Source organism: Oncorhynchus nerka, linkage group LG21, assembly GCF_034236695.1.
Source record: "Oncorhynchus nerka isolate Pitt River linkage group LG21, Oner_Uvic_2.0, whole genome shotgun sequence".
NCBI lineage: Eukaryota > Metazoa > Chordata > Actinopteri > Salmoniformes > Salmonidae > Oncorhynchus > Oncorhynchus nerka.
The window spans coordinates 2,286,677-2,307,329 of record NC_088416.1 but is presented as its reverse complement, the minus strand read 5'-3'; the positions used below and the strand labels follow the sequence as shown (position 1 = coordinate 2,307,329).

General features: G+C 42.1%; 2 protein-coding genes across 2 annotated transcripts in view; both read left to right on the top strand.

The window, feature by feature from the left end:
• The first annotated feature begins 457 nt into the window (after positions 1–457).
• On the top strand, positions 458–9,516 carry as3mt (arsenite methyltransferase). Its single transcript, XM_029624522.2, has 11 exons — positions 458–561; positions 862–913; positions 1,677–1,804; positions 2,062–2,212; positions 5,736–5,872; positions 5,982–6,051; positions 6,339–6,420; positions 6,555–6,686; positions 6,875–7,014; positions 7,216–7,338; positions 9,235–9,516. Exons 1-11 carry the CDS (start codon positions 536–538, stop codon positions 9,337–9,339), a joined length of 1,146 nt encoding a protein of 381 aa, XP_029480382.1. The 5' UTR covers positions 458–535; the 3' UTR covers positions 9,340–9,516.
• A 3,075-nt stretch (positions 9,517–12,591) lies between these two features.
• Positions 12,592–20,653, top strand: part of LOC115104393 (metal transporter CNNM2-like) — a 64,168-nt gene continuing 56,106 nt past the window's right edge. The window contains exon 1 of the mRNA XM_065006199.1: positions 12,592–14,205. Coding sequence (XP_064862271.1) covers positions 12,714–14,205 — 1,492 coding nt within the window. The 5' untranslated portion in view covers positions 12,592–12,713. The remainder of the gene's footprint in view (positions 14,206–20,653) is intronic.

Here is a 20,653-nt window from a genome sequence, read left to right as displayed (position 1 = left end):
CTATTGGGGAAAGGTTCCTGTGGGGGTTGCCATGGAAGCCAAGAAGGGGAGTGAGGTGTGTGCATGTGCATGCTCAAACACACATACATGTGGGGGTCTGGGAGAGGAAGTGTGGCCCTCTGATGAATGGGCATGTGCCTGAACTCAATTTTATACACTAATTGTAGTCTCACCCATTTATTTCTAATGACTGGTCATTTTTGACCGGGAACACCAAAAAGCTAAATAAAACACCCAAAATGTAATGAAAATCATCTAAATGTATTTTGTGTGTTCAAACGCCCCGTGTGGACAAAGTCATGGAATCTTATGACAATTAGATTACATGAACTACATTTTTTCAGCGAGAGAGAGAGTTTGTAAATCGGTCCAATTAGACCAGAACACAACAGGAGTGTTATACCAGTTTTAAAATTTTATTTTGAAAGAGACTTTTAATTTGAAGGATAGGGGGCGGTACATAGAAGCAGGAAGTTCTCTGAAATTCCCATGTTTATTTATTAGACTTGTAACAATTAAGGTCATTCTGACCACAATGGCTGAATGCAAGAAAGAACACGGGTAAGCTTCCACGAGTGTCAGTTTTTCAAGTTGTTGGCCATGCGCCTCGCAGGTTAATTTTTTTATTATAATTGTCATACAATCCAGCCAGCATATGCTACAATTTTTAAGATTGTGCAAAATGAAAGACCAAACTGTTTCCCACGACTCGTTACAATGGCCTATCGTGACAATATACTTGCAGGTTACTGTAACAAGGTCTTGTTTGACATGTTTGTCTTGACCATGTTTTTTTCTCTGGTGAAAATGTCTGTCCGCTAATTTAACTATAGCTAAATGGCATGTCTTACATTTCTATAGGGAATGTGGGGGCGGCTGTTTCGTGGATTCAGTGATTCATGTGGATGTCAAGGTATGACAAAGTTAAAGTATCATTTTGTTAGTACATTTGACATATATTTGTAGCCCATTGCTGACAAGTAGAGTAGGTTTATACACTGAGTGTACAACACATTAAGGACACCTGCTCTTTCCATGACATACTGACCAAGTGAATCCTGGTGAAAGCTATGATCCCTTATTGATATCACTTGTTAAATCCACTTCAATCAGTGCAGATGAAGGGAAGGAGACAAGTTAGAGAAGGTTTTTTAAGCATTGATACAATTGAGACATGGATTGTGTGCCATTCAGAGGGTGTTTGTTTGAACGGGGTATGGTAGTAGGTGCCAGGCGCACTGGTTTTGAGTGTCAAAAACTGCAACGCTGCTGGGTTTTTCACGCTCAACAGTTTACTGTGTGTATCAATAATGGTCTGCCACCCAAAGGACATCCAGCCAACTTGACACAACTGTGGGAAGAATTGGAGTCAACATGGGCCAGCGTCCCTGTGGAACACTTTCAACACCTTGTAGAGCTATGCTCCGACGAACTGAGGCTGTTCTGAGGGCAAAAGGGGGTGCAACTCAATATTAGGAAGGTGTTCCTCATGTGTTGTACATTCATCACAGTGTGTCCAGGCAGTATGCTTATGGCTACTGATAGCCTAGTTGAAATAATGAAGTTGAACATTAACCTGAAATTGATCATCATGGAATGAGATGCAGCCAAGTAACAATGTGTAAGACTTTCAATCATAAATCTCGATACAGTAGGTATTTTTAACCTTCCCTCAGGACTACTATGGGAAGACCCTGAAGACAAAGTCTGACCTGAAGAGTAATGCCTGCTTAGCCCCGGCTCAGCCCATCCCAGCCTTCGTCCTCAAGGCTCTGAAGAAGATCCATCCTGAAGTCACATCCAAGTGGGTTCACTATTGTAACATTGTACTTACAATGTAATCACATTTTGATAACATCAGTGGTATCATAAGTCATTTTCACACATAATTGCATGTCTGTTTGTCTTTCCGTCTCTGTCGGTCTGTGTCTGTCTGCCTGCCTGTAGATTATTAAGGACATGATTGTTGTGAATAAGACTGTTGGAATCGTCCGTGAGTAACTGTTACACTTGATTCAATACACTCACCATGTAGCCCTTGACCCGCTGTTGTTCTGTCAGGTACTATGGGTGTGGTTTGGTGGTCCCAGAGTGTCTGGAGGGCTGCAAGCTGCTGGACCTGGGCAGTGGCAGTGGGAGAGACTGCTACATGCTCAGCCAACTGGTCGGGGAGAAGGGCCACGTCACAGGCATCGACATGACTGAGGACCAGGTACACCGTGGTGTGGTGGTGACACCATGTTTTTAATCTTGTAAGGGGCCATTGCTGAACACAACACTGTGGTGCTTGTTTACAGTGCCTTGCAAAAGTTCATCCCCTTTGGCATTTTTCCTATTTTGTTGCATTACAACCTGTAATTTAAATAGATTTTTATTTGGATTAATGTAATGAACATACACAACATAGTCCAAATAGGTGAAGTGAAATTTTAAAAACAACTTGTTCCAAAAAAATGTAAAAAAGGAAAAGTGATGTGTGCATATGTATTCACCCCTTTGCTATGAAACCCCTAAATAAGATCTGGTGAAACCAATTACCTTCAGAAGTCACATAATTAGGTAAATCAATTCCACCTGTGTTCAATCTAAGTGTCACATGATCTGTCACATGATCAAAGAAGGTCGACGACATCCGATCCTCGTTTGCTAAGTCAAACGACACCGCTGGTTCTGCTCACACTGCCCTACCCTGTGCTCTGACCTCTTTCTCCCCTCTCTCTCCAGATGAAATCTCGCGTCTTGTGACGGCCGGCCGCCCAACAACCTGCCCGCTTGACCCTATTCCCTCCTCTCTTCTCCAGATCATTTCCGGAGACCTTCTCCCTTACGAGAGTTGCACCCCTTCTGAAAAAACCTACACTCGATCCCTCCGATGTCAACAACTACAGACCAGTATCCCTTCTTTCTTTTCTCTCCAAAACCCTTGAACGTGCCGTCCTTGGCCAGCTCTCCCGCTATCTCTCTCAGAATGACCTTCTTGATCCAAATCAGTCAGGTTTCAAGACTAGTCATTCAACTGAGACTGCTCTTCTCTGTATCACGGAGGCCCTCCGCACTGCTAAAGCTAACTCTCTCTCCTCTGCTCTCATCCTGCTAGACCTATCGGCTGCCTTCGATACTGTGAACCATCAGATCCTCCTCTCCACCCTCTCCGAGTTGGGCATCTCCGGCGCGGCCCACGCTTGGATTGCGTCCTACCTGACAGGTCGCTCCTACCAGGTGGCGTGGCGAGAATCTGTCTCCTCACCACGCGCTCTCACCACTGGCGTCCCCCAGGGCTCTGTTCTAGGCCCTCTCCTATTCTCGCTATACACCAAGTCACTTGGCTCTGTCATAACCTCACATGGTCTCTCCTATCATTGCTATGCAGACGACACACAATTAATCTTCTCCTTTCCCCCTTCTGATGACCAGGTGGCGAATCGCATCTCTGCATGTCTGGCAGACATATCAGTGTGGATGACGGATCACCACCTCAAGCTGAACCTCGGCAAGACGGAGCTGCTCTTCCTCCCGGGGAAGGACTGCCCGTTCCATGATCTCGCCATCACGGTTGACAACTCCATTGTGTCCTCCTCCCAGAGCGCTAAGAACCTTGGCGTGATCCTGGACAACACCCTGTCGTTCTCAACTAACATCAAGGCGGTGGCCCGTTCTTGTAGGTTCATGCTCTACAACATCCGCAGAGTACGACCCTGCCTCACACAGGAAGCAGCGCAGGTCCTAATCCAGGCACTTGTCATCTCCCGTCTGGATTACTGCAACTCGCTGTTGGCTGGGCTCCCTGCCTGTGCCATTAAACCCCTACAACTCATCCAGAACGCCGCAGCCCGTCTGGTGTTCAACCTTCCCAAGTTCTCTCACGTCACCCCGCTCCTCCGCTCTCTCCACTGGCTTCCAGTTGAAGCTCGCATCCGCTACAAGACCATGGTGCTTGCCTACGGAGCTGTGAGGGGAACGGCACCTCAGTACCTCCAGGCTCTGATCAGGCCCTACACCCAAACAAGGGCACTGCGTTCATCCACCTCTGGCCTACTCGCCTCCCTACCACTGAGGAAGTACAGTTCCCGCGCAGCCCAGTCAAAACTGTTCGCTGCTCTGGCCCCCCAATGGTGGAACAAACTCCCTCACGACGCCAGGACAGCGGAGTCAATCACCACCTTCCGGAGACACCTGAAACCCCACCTCTTTCAGGAATACCTAGGATAGGATAAAGTAATCCTTCTCACCCCCCTTAAAAGATTTAGATGCACTATTGTAAAGTGGCTGTTCCACTGGATGTCTTAAGGTGAACGCACCAATTTGTAAGTCGCTCTGGATAAGAGCGTCTGCTAAATGACTTAAATGTAAATGTAAATCTCAGTATATATATACACCTGTCCTAAAAGCCCTCAGTCTCCAACACCACTAAGCAAGGGGAACCACCAAGCAAGCGGCACCATGAAGACCAAGGAGCTCTCCAAACAGGTCAGGGTCAAAGTTGTGGAGAAGTACAGATCAGAGTTGGGTTATAAAAAAATATATGAAACTTTGAACATCCCACAGAGCACCATTAAATCCATTATTAAAAAATGGAAAGAATGTGGCACCACAACAATCCTGCCAGAAGAGGGCCACCCACCAAAACTCACAGACCAGGCAAGGAGGTTATTAATCATAGAGGCAACAAAGAGACCAAAAATAACCATGAAGGAGCTGCAAAGCTCCACAGCGGAGATTGGAGTATCTGTCCATAGGACCACTTTAAGCAACACACTCCACAGAGCTGGGCTTTACGGAAGAGTGGCCAGAAAAAAGCCATTGCTTAAAGAAAAAAATAAGCAAACACGTTTGGTGTTCGCCAAAAGGCATTTGGGAGATTCCCCAAATATATAGAAGGTACTTTGGTCAGATGAGACTAAAATTGAGCTTTTTGGCCATCAAGCAAAACGCTATGTCTGGTGCAAACCCAACACCTCTCATCACCCCGAGAACATCGAGGTGATCAGGGTTTTTCATCGACAGGGACTGGGAAACTGGTCAGAATTGAAGGAATGATTGATGGCGCTAAATACAGGGAAATTCTTGAGGGAAACTTGTTTTAGTCTTCCAGAGATTTGAGACTGGGACGACGGTTCACCTTCCAGCAGGACAATGACCCTAAGCATACTGCTAAGGCAACACTCGAATGGTTTAAGGGGAAACATTTAAATGTCTTGGAATGGCCTAGTCAAAGACCAGACCTTAATCCAATTGAGAATCTGTGGTATGACTTAAAGATTGCTGTACACCAGCGGAACCCATTCAACTTGAAGGAGCTGGAGCAGTTTTTCCTTGAAGAATGGGCAAAAATCCCAGTGGCTAGATGTGCCAAGCTAATAGAGACATACCCCAAGAGATTGCTGCACCCATGTGGCTTTAAAATGAATTGACTGAGGGGAGTAGGTGAATAGCTATGCACGCTCAAGTTTTCTGTTTTTTGTTGTTGTCTTATTTCTTGTTTGTTTCACAAGAGAAAATATTCTGCATCTTCAAAGTGGTAGGCATGTTGTGTAAAACAAATGATACAAACCCCCCCAAAAAATCTATTTTAATTCCAGGTTGTAAGGCAACAAAATAGGAAAAATGCCAAGCGGGGTGAATACTTTGGCAAGCCACTGTATGTATGTGCAAGCCAAGTTCCCCCTTTTTGTCTGTTCTTGTTTTGGAGTGTTGTTTCGGTCCTGGGAACACATACGTTCTTCTTTCTTTTCTAGCTTGAGGTTGCCAGAAAGTACGCGGACCACCACACGCAGGAGTTTGGATACCAGAAGCCCAACGTGGACTTTGTTCAGGGCTACATCGAAGCTCTAAAGGAGGCTGGACTCGAGGAGAACTCCTTCGATATCATCATGTAAGATGCCGTTGTTGGTTGTTTGTTTACCCTTGAGAGATTACAGTAATATCATAGTGGTTAGTGTACGGTGAGGGTTCATTATTTGCCCCTTTTGGTTGTTCGACAGATCCAACTGTGTGGTGAATTTGTCCCCAGACAAGAGAAAAGTATTGAGTGATGCGTACCGCGTGCTGAAGGTACACTGTGCTATACTGTATCATGTAGAAATCAGCTAATTACAACCAACAACTTCAATGAACCCTTTCAAGCTTGTAAGGAAGGTTCATGTCATGTTCCTTAGAAGTAAAATGCTCTTACTTTACTTAAACGTGTCGGTGAAAAGTCATTAAGAAAATCCTTGCTTGGTGACATTGAAAGGCAGAAGACACATTTCAGTTGACTGCATCGTTGTACAACTGACTAGGTATCCTTCTTTCACGTCTTCTAAGCCTAAATATGTTTTGCTACTTTCTCTGGTTGTCAGGATGGCGGAGAGCTGTACTTCAGTGATGTCTATAGTAGCCGCAAGCTCTCCGATGAGATCAAGAAACACAAAGTCCTGTGGGGTGTGTATGTCTACTAACCAGCTTCTGTATTACATTTCACACTGCTTTAGACTGTTTCTGGCTGCTATTTACATGTGTAGTACCGGCAACCGTTAATAACCTCGGTGAACTGTAGATGTTAATGCTGTCGTTAGGGGAGTGTTTAGGCGGAGCGCTTTGGTGGGAGGACCTAGTGCGATTTGCTCAGGAGGTGGGATTCAGCCCCCCGCGATTGGTCACGGCCAATGTCATCACCGTGGACAACATGGAACTGGAGGCCATCCTAGGTGAGACGTGTTTGACTCGTCTTAAACATGAGGCGGTGACACTTTTTTCCATCAGCTCTTTAACCATATAACTTACCATATAGAGGTTACGTTGTTATAACATACTGGGGTCTATAGCATTGATACATGGGACCCCACATTTTTAAGATTGACTGTTCAAAACGTTGATATTTCCTCTGGAACTACAGGCGACTACCAGTTTGTCTCTGCCACCTACCGTCTCTTCAAGATCCCCAAAATCTCTAACAAAGCCTCTCTGGTAATATACAATGGCAACATCACTGGTTTTGGGGAGAGTCTGGAGTTTGATGCTCAGTACACATTCAAGGTTTGTACAAGATACTGTTTTGTGTATTTTCTCCAATATGAGTATGTTTGTGTTGAATGGGGACGTTGAAAGCAGAGCAGAAAACACATTTCCGACGGAAGTTTGGCAAATAAAGTTATATTGGATCATACTGATCCTAGATCTGTGCCCGGTGTGTTTTACACATTGAGTAATATTTGTGTTTGTGTGTGTCTCCGCCAGGTGGATGAGGTAGTGGAGGTGGATGGAGAGGTGGCCAGCATCCTCAGCCACTCCAGGTTTGCCGAGGAGTTCACTTTCCAACCGCCCGGGGTACCTGCTGGATGTGGTGTAAAGAAACCCAAGGTTTGTGCCAATACCAGGACAATTGCACCTATAATGTGTCATACTACTCTTTGAGTTTTAGATGTGGTTGCAGGGTGTGTATATAAATGTCATGGTGTGTGTGTGTGTGTGTGTGTGTATAAAGTTCATGACACATCCACTGACACCTTCCCACTGTGAATTCCAAATTGACCCCTAGCCCCTACCCACGCACCAAGGTCAAGCAGATGTGCTGCAGTCACAACTAGGCTGTGTTAAAGTCCTGCTGGGAACCTTTAACCAGGAAGGAATGCATGTCCTCCCGTCAGCCAATGGAATGTCTCAATGTCTTCTTATCATGGTCCCTCATGGTCACTGAAACCACACACACATTAGCGCAAGCACAAAACACACACACACACACACACACACACACTGAGGACTATATTTGGTTTGATTGTGTTTCCTACAGTTTGAGTCTTGTCATACTCCCTACACATTCTTCAGGCTGTGGGTGTTCAGTTTAGCTGTGATCTTAAGGAGGCTGAGGCTGGTTGAGGTCTCATCCAGGTTGTATTCTCGTGACAAGTTTTACAATGCTTCATACACAGTATTATAACCGCATCATAATGCATTACACCTGTTGTCTCTCAGTAGAGGGTTACTAGTAGCTTTGGGACACTTCATCGGGAGTCTGTGTGTTGGTTGAACTCCCTGAGTTCTGCATCGTTCTGGGGGTTGGCGAAGGAAAATAACCATACCACATTGTAGCCGGCTTCACCTACAACAACAAAAGTTTCCTGTCAACAACAGCATATGTATAATCTCCAGGAACTCTACTTACCAGGCATAAAGTGAAATGTGTCCCTCGCTATCAAATAAACATCTGAATCCAACTTTTGTCCAAACCGCATCATATTCCTGCTGTGTGAACAGTGGTAGATTTCGTGGGAGGAAGTCTTGTGTGAAGGGAGGGGTTAAACTTGGAAGGAATAGGGTGCGGTTCGGGTAAAAGTTGTATTCTGATGTTTATTTGATAGCGAGGGACACATTTCACTTTATGCCTGGTAAGTAGAGTTCCTGGAGATTATACATATGCTGTTGTTGACAGGAAGTTTTTTGGGGTGTAGCTGGCTATATTGTGGAATGGTTACTTTCCGTCGCCAACCTCCCAGAACGAGCCACAACACAGGGGGTCCAACCAACACAGACTACCGATGATGTGTCCCGAAGCTACTGGTAACCTTTTACTGAGAGACAATAGGCGTTGTGTCCCAAAGCTAGTTACCAGGTACTTTATTTAGTTCGCTCCTAACTGTAGTTTAGATTATTATCTCTACCTTTTAGACTCTCTGTTGCAAGTGAACTCAAAGGGCAAACAGATCTGGGTCTGTATCCACAAAGCATCTCAGTGTAGTAGTGCTGCTCTAGGATCTGTCCATATAATCTTATCTTATAATGACCTAAAAGGCTAAAACTGATCCTAGATTGCCATTCCTCCTCTGAGATGCTTTGTGGATACGGGCCCAGGTCATGATCTCATGCCGTAATAAACTGTATAGAAGGTATATACAGCTTGTACAAGCTACAGCTTCAGGCAAACGGTGAAAAGGTCAACTAATGGCAGATAACAAAACGTATTGCATAGTCACAAATACCCATCCAGGGTCGCCGACAGCTGTTTAATAAAATGACTCGACGTGGAGTTTAATATGTAATGTGATTCATATTATTTAAATGGTATTTCTCTGTAATTCCCTTCAAATACATTGTTGAATTGACTGGAGGTTCTATGGAATGGACCCTAACCTTGTAAGATAGGGGAGTTATTATCATATAAGGTTATTACATGATGCACTACCATGACGTTGTGTAAATATGGCACGCGGTGTTTCTCAGTGATTTCCCAGGGAAACCCTGTGCTGTGTGTCATTGCAGGTGGGCACGGTGAATCCCTTTGAACTGGTGCTGCAGCTGGGGAGTGCAACTGTCTCTTCTGCCACAGGGGGGTGCTGTGGCGCAGAGTCATCCTGTTGCAAGTGATGGCATACCCAAGATACGAGAGAGACACAGAAAATGATTATACTCTGTGTGAATGAACAATAATTGTAATTCATGTCAAACTATGGATCTTTGTCAAGCCTTAAGTTAGGCTAATGTATTAATTGTATAACTGTTTGGATATATTGTCACAATACACACATTTCTGGCAGTGAAGAAGTGGTCAGTGTCTCTCTTTAATGTAGGCCTTAGATTTCAAGATGGGTGTGTGGGAGAGAAAAGCAAAAAATATATCCACCTCAATGGAGGATGTGCTCATTCTAATGGCAGAAATGGAATGAATGGAACGGTATCAAACATCTCAAATATGGAAACCACGCTCTACTCCGTTCCATTAATACCATTCCAGCCATTACAATGAGCCCGTTCTCCTATATCTCCTTCCACCAGCCTCCACTGATCCACAGGGGAACACACACTCGGCATATCGGTTATATTATTAGTATTTTCATTCCATAAACACCCAAAGTTTGGACTAGGTATTTTTCCAAGGGTGTGCGTTGTGAGGAAACTCCTGCAGTCTGTATTCATACAAGTTCAAGTGAACAACGGGTGGCAACAATTATTCATTTCAATTAGACAATTGGTTAGCAATCAAGTCACGGTTGACAATCTATTTCTATATACAATGTTTACAAAGGTATACATATTAGACAACACATTTAGACAGAAGCATAGGTCAACTTGAGTGTACAAAACGTTAAAAAAAGCTTCCTAATATTGAGTTGCACCCCCCTCTCAGAACAGCCTCGATTCATCTCGGCATGGACTCCACAAGGTGTTGAAAGCGATCTACAGGGTTGCTGGCCCATGTTGATTCCAATGCTTGCCACCATTGTGTCAAGTTTCTACTTGTGTGTATGTACTGACATGTGTAACTGATAGACACACACACACTACATGTTAATGTTTTTAGATGTATGTAAATGGTCTTTTTCATTGTCTGTCAGACCCCAGTAAGACTCCATTGGCGTTGGCTAATTGGGATCCTATTAAGACAACATCAAATCAAATTGGCCTGATGTCCTTTGGGTGGTGGATCATTATTGATACACACAGGAAACTGTTGTGTGAAAAACCAGCATAATTGCAGTTCTTGACACAAATCGGTGTGCCTGGCACCTACTACCGTACCCCGTTCAAAGGCGTCTTGTCTTGCCCATGTGACTTGTGCAAAGGCGAAACAATAGTGATACAAATAAAACATGGCTGTGATACAGTAGGCTAAATGTTCTTATATCAGAAAGAGATCGAGTTCCTCATTACGTCCCTAGGGGAGACCGTGTCCAGGTAGTGGATCAAGACGCATTATCGTTTTACTAGTTTATCATCCCTAAAGGGCATGTGAACCTTCTCTATCGCGATGAACTTGATCGAGTGTTGCAATGTCCTGATGGAATTCTGTGCTTGGCGACATGCTGATTGTTTCTACGAATGGATTTACCTTGTGTTTCGGTGATGCGAACCTTACGTTGTCGCTTAGCACGTAGGCCTACGCTGCCCATTAGCCAGTTATAGAGAACTTGTAGGAACTGCTCATCCATATCCCGCTTCCAGGAACAGGGATACAATGACATCTGGATTAAGACAGCCTACAATCGGGGAAAATACACTGAGAGAGATCAATTGCTGAGGCATGCATAAAATCGAGATTTTTTTTGTGTGTGTTTTCCCTTCTACCTTTACACCGCTCTTGAGCAAATATGAACATTTTAAGTAAACATTGGCACATATTGACGTCTGATTCCAAATTAAAATGTGTAGGCTATTCAAAGACCCTCCCCTGTTCGCCTATAGGAGAGCACGCAATCTCAGAGATGCACTGTTCCAATCAGATGTGGGTGCGCATCCACTACATCCCTTGTCATAACACCTATAGACTAGTTAGCTGACGACGTCTAGAACACTTTGCGCGCGCTTCAAAGGCGCAGAAGTCCATGTGTTGTTATGGTTCTGGATGGCCAGATAGCTAGAAAAAATGACAAGAGACAGCCCTGTGGTGAATTGGTGCAACTGTATTTATGTTTTCCAATCAATATTGGCGACTAACTGTAGTTTACACGTTATCAACAATCTAAGCCAACCCTGTCGGGTTTGTCCCATAGTTAACCAGCCCCTGAAGAGCACGGAAATATTCCATCACCCGAAAACAGGAAGAAAAAAACATATATATCTGTAGTAGAACCATATGTGCTTCATCTGATGTTGTTTATTTGCTTTGTTCCATGTTCTGATACGTCAGGCAGAATAGGCCTATTATCTTTGAGTTGACATGCGTGCCTTTATCATCATCATCCCGGATTGGACAGATAATGACTCTACTACCTCAATGTGATGTTGTGATACTATCCTACCTAACCCTCCGTTTTTTAAACTATGCCCAATGCCTACTTTGTGAAAGTAGCCCATTTGAAATGTGATTCATGCATAACACGTAGGCTAAATTGCCTATTAATCATCATGCGTAGGCTAAATTGCCTATTGATGATGGGTGATTCATTAAGGAATGTGCACACTTTGTACGATATAAATCATTATTTTCACACCAGAACAATGTAGGCTACAGTATTCAAAATAAAATGTCTTATGCATGCGTCTGGGCATTTTGCGTAATTATCTGTTTATTAGGCTAATATTACGCATGGCAATTACTGCACGTTTTGTCTATCTATATCATTTCCAATGCCTATCATGCATTTGTATTGGTTTGGTTGGTCAACCAACCCTCCCTACAATCAGGCTCTGCAGATCATCTTTAAATAGCCTACAAGACATACCATACCCTAAGCTATAAAAATGCATTGTGACTGCTTGTTTGGTCATCTTAAGGAACTAATCTAAAATGCATAAAGAATGTCACACAGCCTAAAAGCATGCATTCCATTCAGCCCGCTGAAACAACTCTCTCCCCTCTACCTCTCGCTCACCTCTGCAATGGAGAGAACATTGCATAATGACGCACCATTCACTCCCCCCAGATTAATCAAATATTATGGATCTATCCACCAATTCATTATTTATTGGTTGCCTCTGAAATCCATCTGAAAAAGTCACGAGGAAAGTGTCTTGGGCGAGGTGCGCTTGTTTTGGAATTTCATTCGTTGTAGCTGCGGCGAAAACTCCGCCCCCGTCCAACTCCCGCACTGGATTGGGTGCCACGGTCGTCTGTCTCCGGGACATCAGGGGAGGCACGAGTTCGCTCTAGGAGTAATCAGTTTCGGACTCGTAGTGGAACCAAGCGCTTGGGTCCCCGATGCTGCACAAATCACGGCGACCCCCGGTGGAGATGAAGGCGGACTCCGATTGGCTCTGATTTTTAAAAGCCCTTTTCATTCAGGAGGTTGCCCATTATCAACATGGCTGAGCCTTCGGCCCCAGTACCCTCTGCAAAAATGGCGTCACTTAGCCGGGTTCGAGCTCTGACGATGATTTTCTTAACTGTCAGCGGTTGTTTGGTCACCTCGACAAGTGGCAAGGAAGGCGGGGTAGAGTCGGACACGGTTATCATCGGGCTCCGGTTGGAGGACACGGACGACATTTCCTTTATGGACAGGGGCTATCTACGGGTGAGTGAACGGTCTCGTGTCAAATTGAGGGTCTACGGGCAAAACATAAACAACGAGACCTGGTCCAAAATTGCATTTACGGAACACGAGCAGATCCGACCAGTCGGGGACATCGACAGCTTATCGGGGGACAACGGGAGCAAAGAGGATACATCCGCGCATCCCTGCGGTATCAGGACCTCGGATATAATCATCTTGCCCAACATCATTCTAAGTCGCAGGACGTCGGGAGTAGTTGAAATCGAGGTCAAACCCCTTCGAAAAACCGAGAGGAGTAAATCGTATTACCTGTGCATCGCCACCTCGACACCTGCCCACCACGCCGCCGGCCTGCACGACCCATGGACCGAAAACACCTGGATTTACCACGACGGAGATGACACTAAAGTGATAGTTGTGGAGGAGAAGAGGTTTCTGCTCCCCTTCTGGCTTCAAGTCATCTTTATTTCCATGTTGCTGTGTCTGTCAGGCATGTTCAGCGGGTTGAACTTGGGACTGATGGCACTGGACCCAATGGAGCTCCAAATAGTTCAGAATTGTGGCACAGAGATGGAGAAGAATTATGCCAAAAAGATAGAGCCAGTTAGGAGCCAAGGGAATTACCTGCTTTGCTCACTTCTCCTAGGCAACGTGCTCGTCAATACAACTCTAACTATCTTATTTGATGATATTGCAGGTTCTGGGCTGATAGCTGTGGTGATGTCAACTATTGGAATTGTCATCTTTGGAGAGATTGTCCCTCAAGCCATATGCTCAAGACATGGCCTTGCCGTTGGAGCCAACACCATTTTCCTCACCAAGTTTTTCATGCTGCTCACCTTCCCTGCGTCATACCCAGTGAGCAAACTTCTAGATTACCTTTTGGGCCAAGAGATAGGCACTGTGTACAACCGCGAGAAGCTTTTGGAGATGCTCAGAGTCACGGATCCGTACAATGATCTGGTCAAAGAGGAGTTGAACATCATTCAGGGCGCCTTGGAACTGCGGACTAAGACTGTGGAGGACGTGATGACCCCGCTAAGAGATTGTTTTATGATTCCAGGTGATGCTATCCTCGACTTCAACACCATGTCTGAAATTATGGAGAGCGGCTACACGCGCATCCCCGTGTTCGAGGGCGAGAGGTCCAACATTGTGGATCTATTGTTCGTGAAGGACCTGGCGTTTGTCGACCCAGATGACTCTACGCCGCTGAAAACCATCACTAAGTTTTACAGCCATCAGCTGCATTTTGTGTTCAATGACACCAGGCTGGATGCCATGCTGGAGGAGTTCAAGAAAGGTGAGAGGGGTTTCATTTCTATTGTCCCGACTGTACCCTGTCAATCAAATGATCATGCCATTTCAAGCCAAATGTGGGATGACTGTTCCATCATGGGTTTCACTTGGCATGTCTATGGTCTAGGGATTCATTGCAAATGTGAGAATGACGTTTCATCGGAACACAGACCGCTGATATAATAACCTAGAGAGACACGTGTTGCTACTCATTAGTAAGCAGTCAATTCACCGTATTACATCTCCACTGGAGATTTTTATGGCATTTTATAGTTCGGGAAAACATCACAACCTTCAATCAGGGGGTATTTGCCTCTGGGAACAACACTGTCCCAGTTCCTTGACTGTACGTATAATGTCACACACTTGACATAATAATATCCAGATCAGATCTCCTACTATGATAATACTATGACATCATAGAGAGCTCGAAGACCCTTTCCCTCTGGAAGATGGTCAAGTAATGTGTGTCTTACTGTCTAATAACAGGTTACTGTCATTTAAAACTTGACTGAGACACGTGAATGACCTCATAGCACGGATGGCCTGCTGTCCTTCAGGTGTCTCCCAAGTGTTTCAAGTGTATAAACAAAGATGTTAAGCCAAACCACGAAACCCGACTTTCAGGAAGATGGATTGTGGCGTTGCTCCATCAGGAAGGGTATCTCAAAAGATCCCAGATACAATAAAAAGAAAAGAGGCGAGGTGCGGTGGGGAGGAATGGCATCCTAAAGTAGCTGGCTGACATTCCTTGTCAGAGATGTAAGGGCATATTTGTTGTCACCTCTTGGGTCATTTCCTGCAAAGAAAAGGTGGGGGGGGGAATGTTCATGTTATCTTTCACCATCACTTCCATTCCTTGTTAATGTTCACACGGTTCCCCTCCCACTCTCTCTTTCTCTCTAGCTCTCTCTCTCTCTCTCTCTCTCTCTCCTTCTCTCTCTCTCTCTCTCCCTCTCTCTCTCTCCCCTCTCTCTCCCTCTCCCTCTCTCTCTCTCCCTCTCTCTCTCCTTCTCTCTCTCTCTCTCTCTCTCTCCTTCTCTCTCTCTCTCCTTCTCTCTCTCTCCTTCTCTCTCTCTCTCTCTCTCTCTCCTTCTCTCTCTCTCTCTCCTCTCTCTCTCTCTCTCTCTCTCTCCCTCTCTCCCTCTCTCCCTCCCTCTCTCCCTCTCTGTGGTTTGTGACTTGCATTAGGAAATTCATTCATGGGAATGGTACAACCTCGTCAGTGCTAAGGTTATCAGGTGGGGGCATCTTGTTTGAGAACCTGCTTAAATCCCCTCCTCTCCCTACTCTAAGTTGTGTGCATTGCCTCTGAATGATGGTGGTGTTTAACTCCCTTCGTCCTGCCAACTGGAATGCAGTCGTGTGAATAATGAATAACTCCTCTCTCTTAACACCCACAGAGTTACACTTTATGACATAGTTACTCACTTTGTAAAGTTTTCATTTAAGGTGCGTTTTGGTTTCGTCACAGTCTGACACTGACAATCACACCTGTCTGTTGATAGCAGGAACGATATACATTTTGATCAAGCAGCTTCTGTGCACACGGTTGTTACGTCATTACGGTTGTTACATCAATACGGTTGTTACAACATTACGGTTGTTACATCATTACGATTGTTACATCATTACGGTTGTTACAACATTACGGTTGTTACATCATTACGATTGTTACAACATTACGGTTGTTACATCATTACGATTGTTACAACATTACGGTTGTTACAACATTACGGTTGTTACATCATTACGATTGTTACAACATTACGGTTGTTACATCATTACGATTGTTACAACATTACGGTTGTTACAACATTACGGTTGTTACATCATTACGATTGTTACAACATTACGGTTGTTACATCATTACGGTTGTTACGTCATTACGGTTGTTACATCAATACGGTTGTTACAACATTACGGTTGTTACATCATTACGATTGTTACAACATTACGGTTGTTACATCATTATGGTTGTTACATCATTACGGTTGTTACATCATTACGGTTTTTACATCATTATGGTTGCTACATCATTACGGTTGTTACATCACTACGGTTGTTATATCATTAAATTGTTTACATCACTACGGTTTTTACATCATTATGGTTGTTACATCATTACGGTTGTTACATCACTACAGTTGTTACATCATTATGGTTGTTACATCATTACGGTTGTTACATCATTACGGTTGTTACATCATTATTGTTGTTACATCATTATGGTTGTTATATCATTACGGTTGTTACATCACTACAGTTGTTACATCATTACGGTTGTTACATCATTACGGTTGTTACATCAGTACATTTTTTACATCATTACGGTTTTTACATCACTACGGTTGTTATATCATTACAGTTGTTACTTCATTACGGTTGTTACATCATTACAGTTGTTACATCATTACGGTTGTTACATCATTATGGTTGTTACTTCATTACGGTTGTTACATCATTACGGTTGTTACATCATTACGGTTGTTACATCATTACAGTTATTACATCATTATGGTTGTTACTTCATTACGGTTGTTACATCACTACGGTTGTTACAACATTACGGTTGTTACATCATTACGGTTGTTACACCATTACATGTTTTACACCATTATGGTTTTTACATCATTACGGTTGTTACATCATTACGGTTGTTACATCATTACAGTTGTTACATCATTATGGTTGTTACTTCATTACGGTTGTTACATCACTACGGTTGTTACAACATTACGGTTGTTACATCATTACGGTTGTTACACCATTACATGTTTTACACCATTATGGTTTTTACATCATTACGGTTGTTACATCATTACAGTTGTTACATCATTTCATTTTTTACATCATTATGGTTGTTACATCATTACGGTTGTTACATCTTTACGGTTGTTATATAATTTCATTTTTTACATCATTACGGTTTTTACATCATTACGGTTGTTACATCATTATGGTTGTTTCATCATTATGGTTGTTATATCATTACATTTGTTACATCATTACAGTTGGTACATCATTACGGTTGTTATATCATTACATTTTTTACATCATTATGGTTGTTATATCATTACATTTTTTACACCATTACGGTTGTTACATCATTATGGTTGTTACATCATTACGGTTGTTACATCATTACGGTTGTTATATCATTTCATTTTTTACATCATTACGGTTTTTACATCATTACGGTTGTTACATCATTACGGTTGTTACATCATTATGGTTGTTACATCATTACGGTTGTTACATCATTATGGTTGTTACATCATTATGGTTGTTACATCATTACGGTTGAGATATCATTACATTTGTTACATCATTACAGTTGTTACATCATTACGGTTGTTATATCATTACATTTTTTACATCATTATGGTTTTTACATCATTACGGTCGTTACATCATTATGGTTGTTATATCATTACGGTTGTTATATCATTACATTTTTACATCATTATGGTTTTACACCATTACGGTTGTTACATCATTACGGTTGTTACATCATTACGGTTGTTATATGATTACGGTTGTTACATCATTACGGTTTTTACATCATTATGGTTGTTACATCATTATGGTTGTTATATCATTACATTTTTTACATCATTAGGGTCTTTACATCATTACGGTTGTTACAACATTACGGTTGTTACATCACTACGGTTGTTATATCATTACGGTTGTTACAACATTACGGTTGTTACATCATTACGGTTGTTACATCATTACGGTTGTTATATCATTATGGTTGTTACATCATTACGGTTGTTACATCATTACGGTTGTTATATCATTTCATTTTTTACATCATTACGGTTGTTACATCATTACGGTTGTTACATCATTATTGTTGTTACATCATTATGGTTGTTACATCATTATGGTTGTTACATCATTACGGTTGTGATATCATTACATTTGTTACATCATTACAGTTGTTACATCATTACGGTTGTTACATCATTACGGTTGTTATATGATTACGGTTGTTATATCATTACATTTTTTACATCATTATGGTTTTTACATCATTACGGTTGTTACATCATTATGGTTGTTATATCATTACTGTTTTTACATCATTACGGTTGTTACATCATTATGGTTGTTACATTATTACGGTTGTTACATCATTATGTTTGTTGTATCATTACGGTTGTTATATGTAAGTCGCTCTGGATAAGAGCGTCTGCTAAATGACTTAAATGTAAATATGATTACAGTTGTTATATGATTACGGTTGTTACATCATTACGGTTTTTACATCATTATGGTTGTTACATCATTATGGTTGTTATATCATTACATTTTTTACACCATTACGGTTGTTACATCATTACTGTTTTTACATCATTACGGTTGTTACATCATTACGGTTGTTACATCATTATGGTTGTTACATCATTATGTTTGTTGTATCATTACGGTTGTTATATGATTACGGTTGTTATATGATTACGGTTGTTATATGATTACGGTTGTTACATCATTACGGTTGTTACATCATTATGTTTGTTGTATCATTACGGTTGTTACATCATTATGGTTGTTATATCATCACATTTTTTACACCATTACGGTTGTTACATCATTACTGTTTTTACATCATTACGGTTGTTACATCATTATGGTTGTTACATTATTACGGTTGTTACATCATTATGTTTGTTGTATCATTACGGTTGTTATATGATTACGGTTGTTATATGATTACGGTTGTTACATCATTACGGTTGTTACATCATTATGGTTGTTACATCATTATGGTTGTTACATCATTATGGTTGTTACATCATTACGGTTTTTACATCATTACGGTTGTTACATCATTATGGTTGTTACATTATTACGGTTGTTACATCATTATGTTTGTTGTATCATTACGGTTGTTACATCATTATGGTTGTTATATCATTACATTTTTTACACCATTACGGTTGTTACATCATTACTGTTTTTACATCATTACGGTTGTTACATCATTATGGTTGTTACATTATTACGGTTGTTACATCATTATGTTTGTTGTATCATTACGGTTGTTACATCATTACGGTTTTTACATCATTATGGTTGTTACATCATTATGGTTGTTACATCATTACGGTTTTTACATCATTGCGGTTGTTACATCATTACGGTTGTTACATCATTACGAGGCTTGAAAAAGACTACTTACACTTTGTGGGCTATCATACATACTTAACTTTAAGACTGCTTGTGACCATGTTCATCAAGTCAATATGACTATGATTTCCCTGAACTCCCTGAACTTTCCCTGAAATAATATCAATTAGGCATTTTATATGAATTATTCAATCGCTAGAGTGTTTGTTTTTGGTTTATTGTAAAGTCCGGTTAATGAGAAGGAAATGAATGGAAAAAATACCGTGCTTGTCAAAGTAGCCTTGTTTGAAGGCTAATGTATAATATGTTACATATTATGCATTTTCATTCATTTGGTCACATTCATTTGAAGGTTTCTGTCAGTGTTGAAAATCTTTACAGAAACCATGGTGTGATTACTTCAAATGAGGTTTCTATTAATATAGTAGACAACGGTATGCATTAGCATTTGCTTAATGGATTCATTAATACATGGATATGATTAGCAGACTAGAAGGTGGTCAGAACAGAACAGCAGCTGCATTGATAATCTTATCTATTATAGGATATTGCTGACCTATGGCCAGTCCTTTAGACATCATCAGTAATCCCAGAACATGACCTGTAAAACCCCCATTATCTACCACCACAGCTTCAGTTTTATACTCCAGCTTCACACAGCTAAAAATGCTCTATTTTTGCTTATGGAAAATATATTTCACAGCGGTTTAGATGGTTTAGATTCTTGCTTGTTTTGTCACAAACTGAAATTAGGCAAACTATTAGAATTTTAGCAACCAGGAAATGGCGGAGCGATTTCTGCATTGTGCATCTTTAAGAACTGGAAGCATAGAAATTGCGCCCCATAGAACTGATCTGTCACTTCTTAGACTTGCTTTCAATGAGAATGACAGATCTATAACTCCAATTTCTGTGTGAACTTGTTTGTATATTTGGTTATATATTGCCGTTTTAAAGCTCTAGATATAACCTTTTTGTAGATTGTACATATAGGTAAGGTACGTCAGACTAAACCCTAGTCCTCCAGGTTCCAGCCTCCCAGCAAGGCCACGAGGCCAGGTGCCAGTGTGGTCTTTGGGTTCCTGTTCTTGGCTCTGCTCCAGAGGGAACTCGCCTTCCTTCCGTCCAACCTCTGGAGCGGTTGTAAATCCTGAGGAAGGGAGGTCAAAGTTTCTCGTCAATCTGCCTCTAGTCACGGCACCACACTCGGTTCAAAGTGCTTTGTATTGTAAGTCATTGTTAATTAATTTGACTGCCTCTTGTGGAGCTGGTTGCTGCACAGCCGTCTGAAATTGGGTTGAAGAACGAAAGAA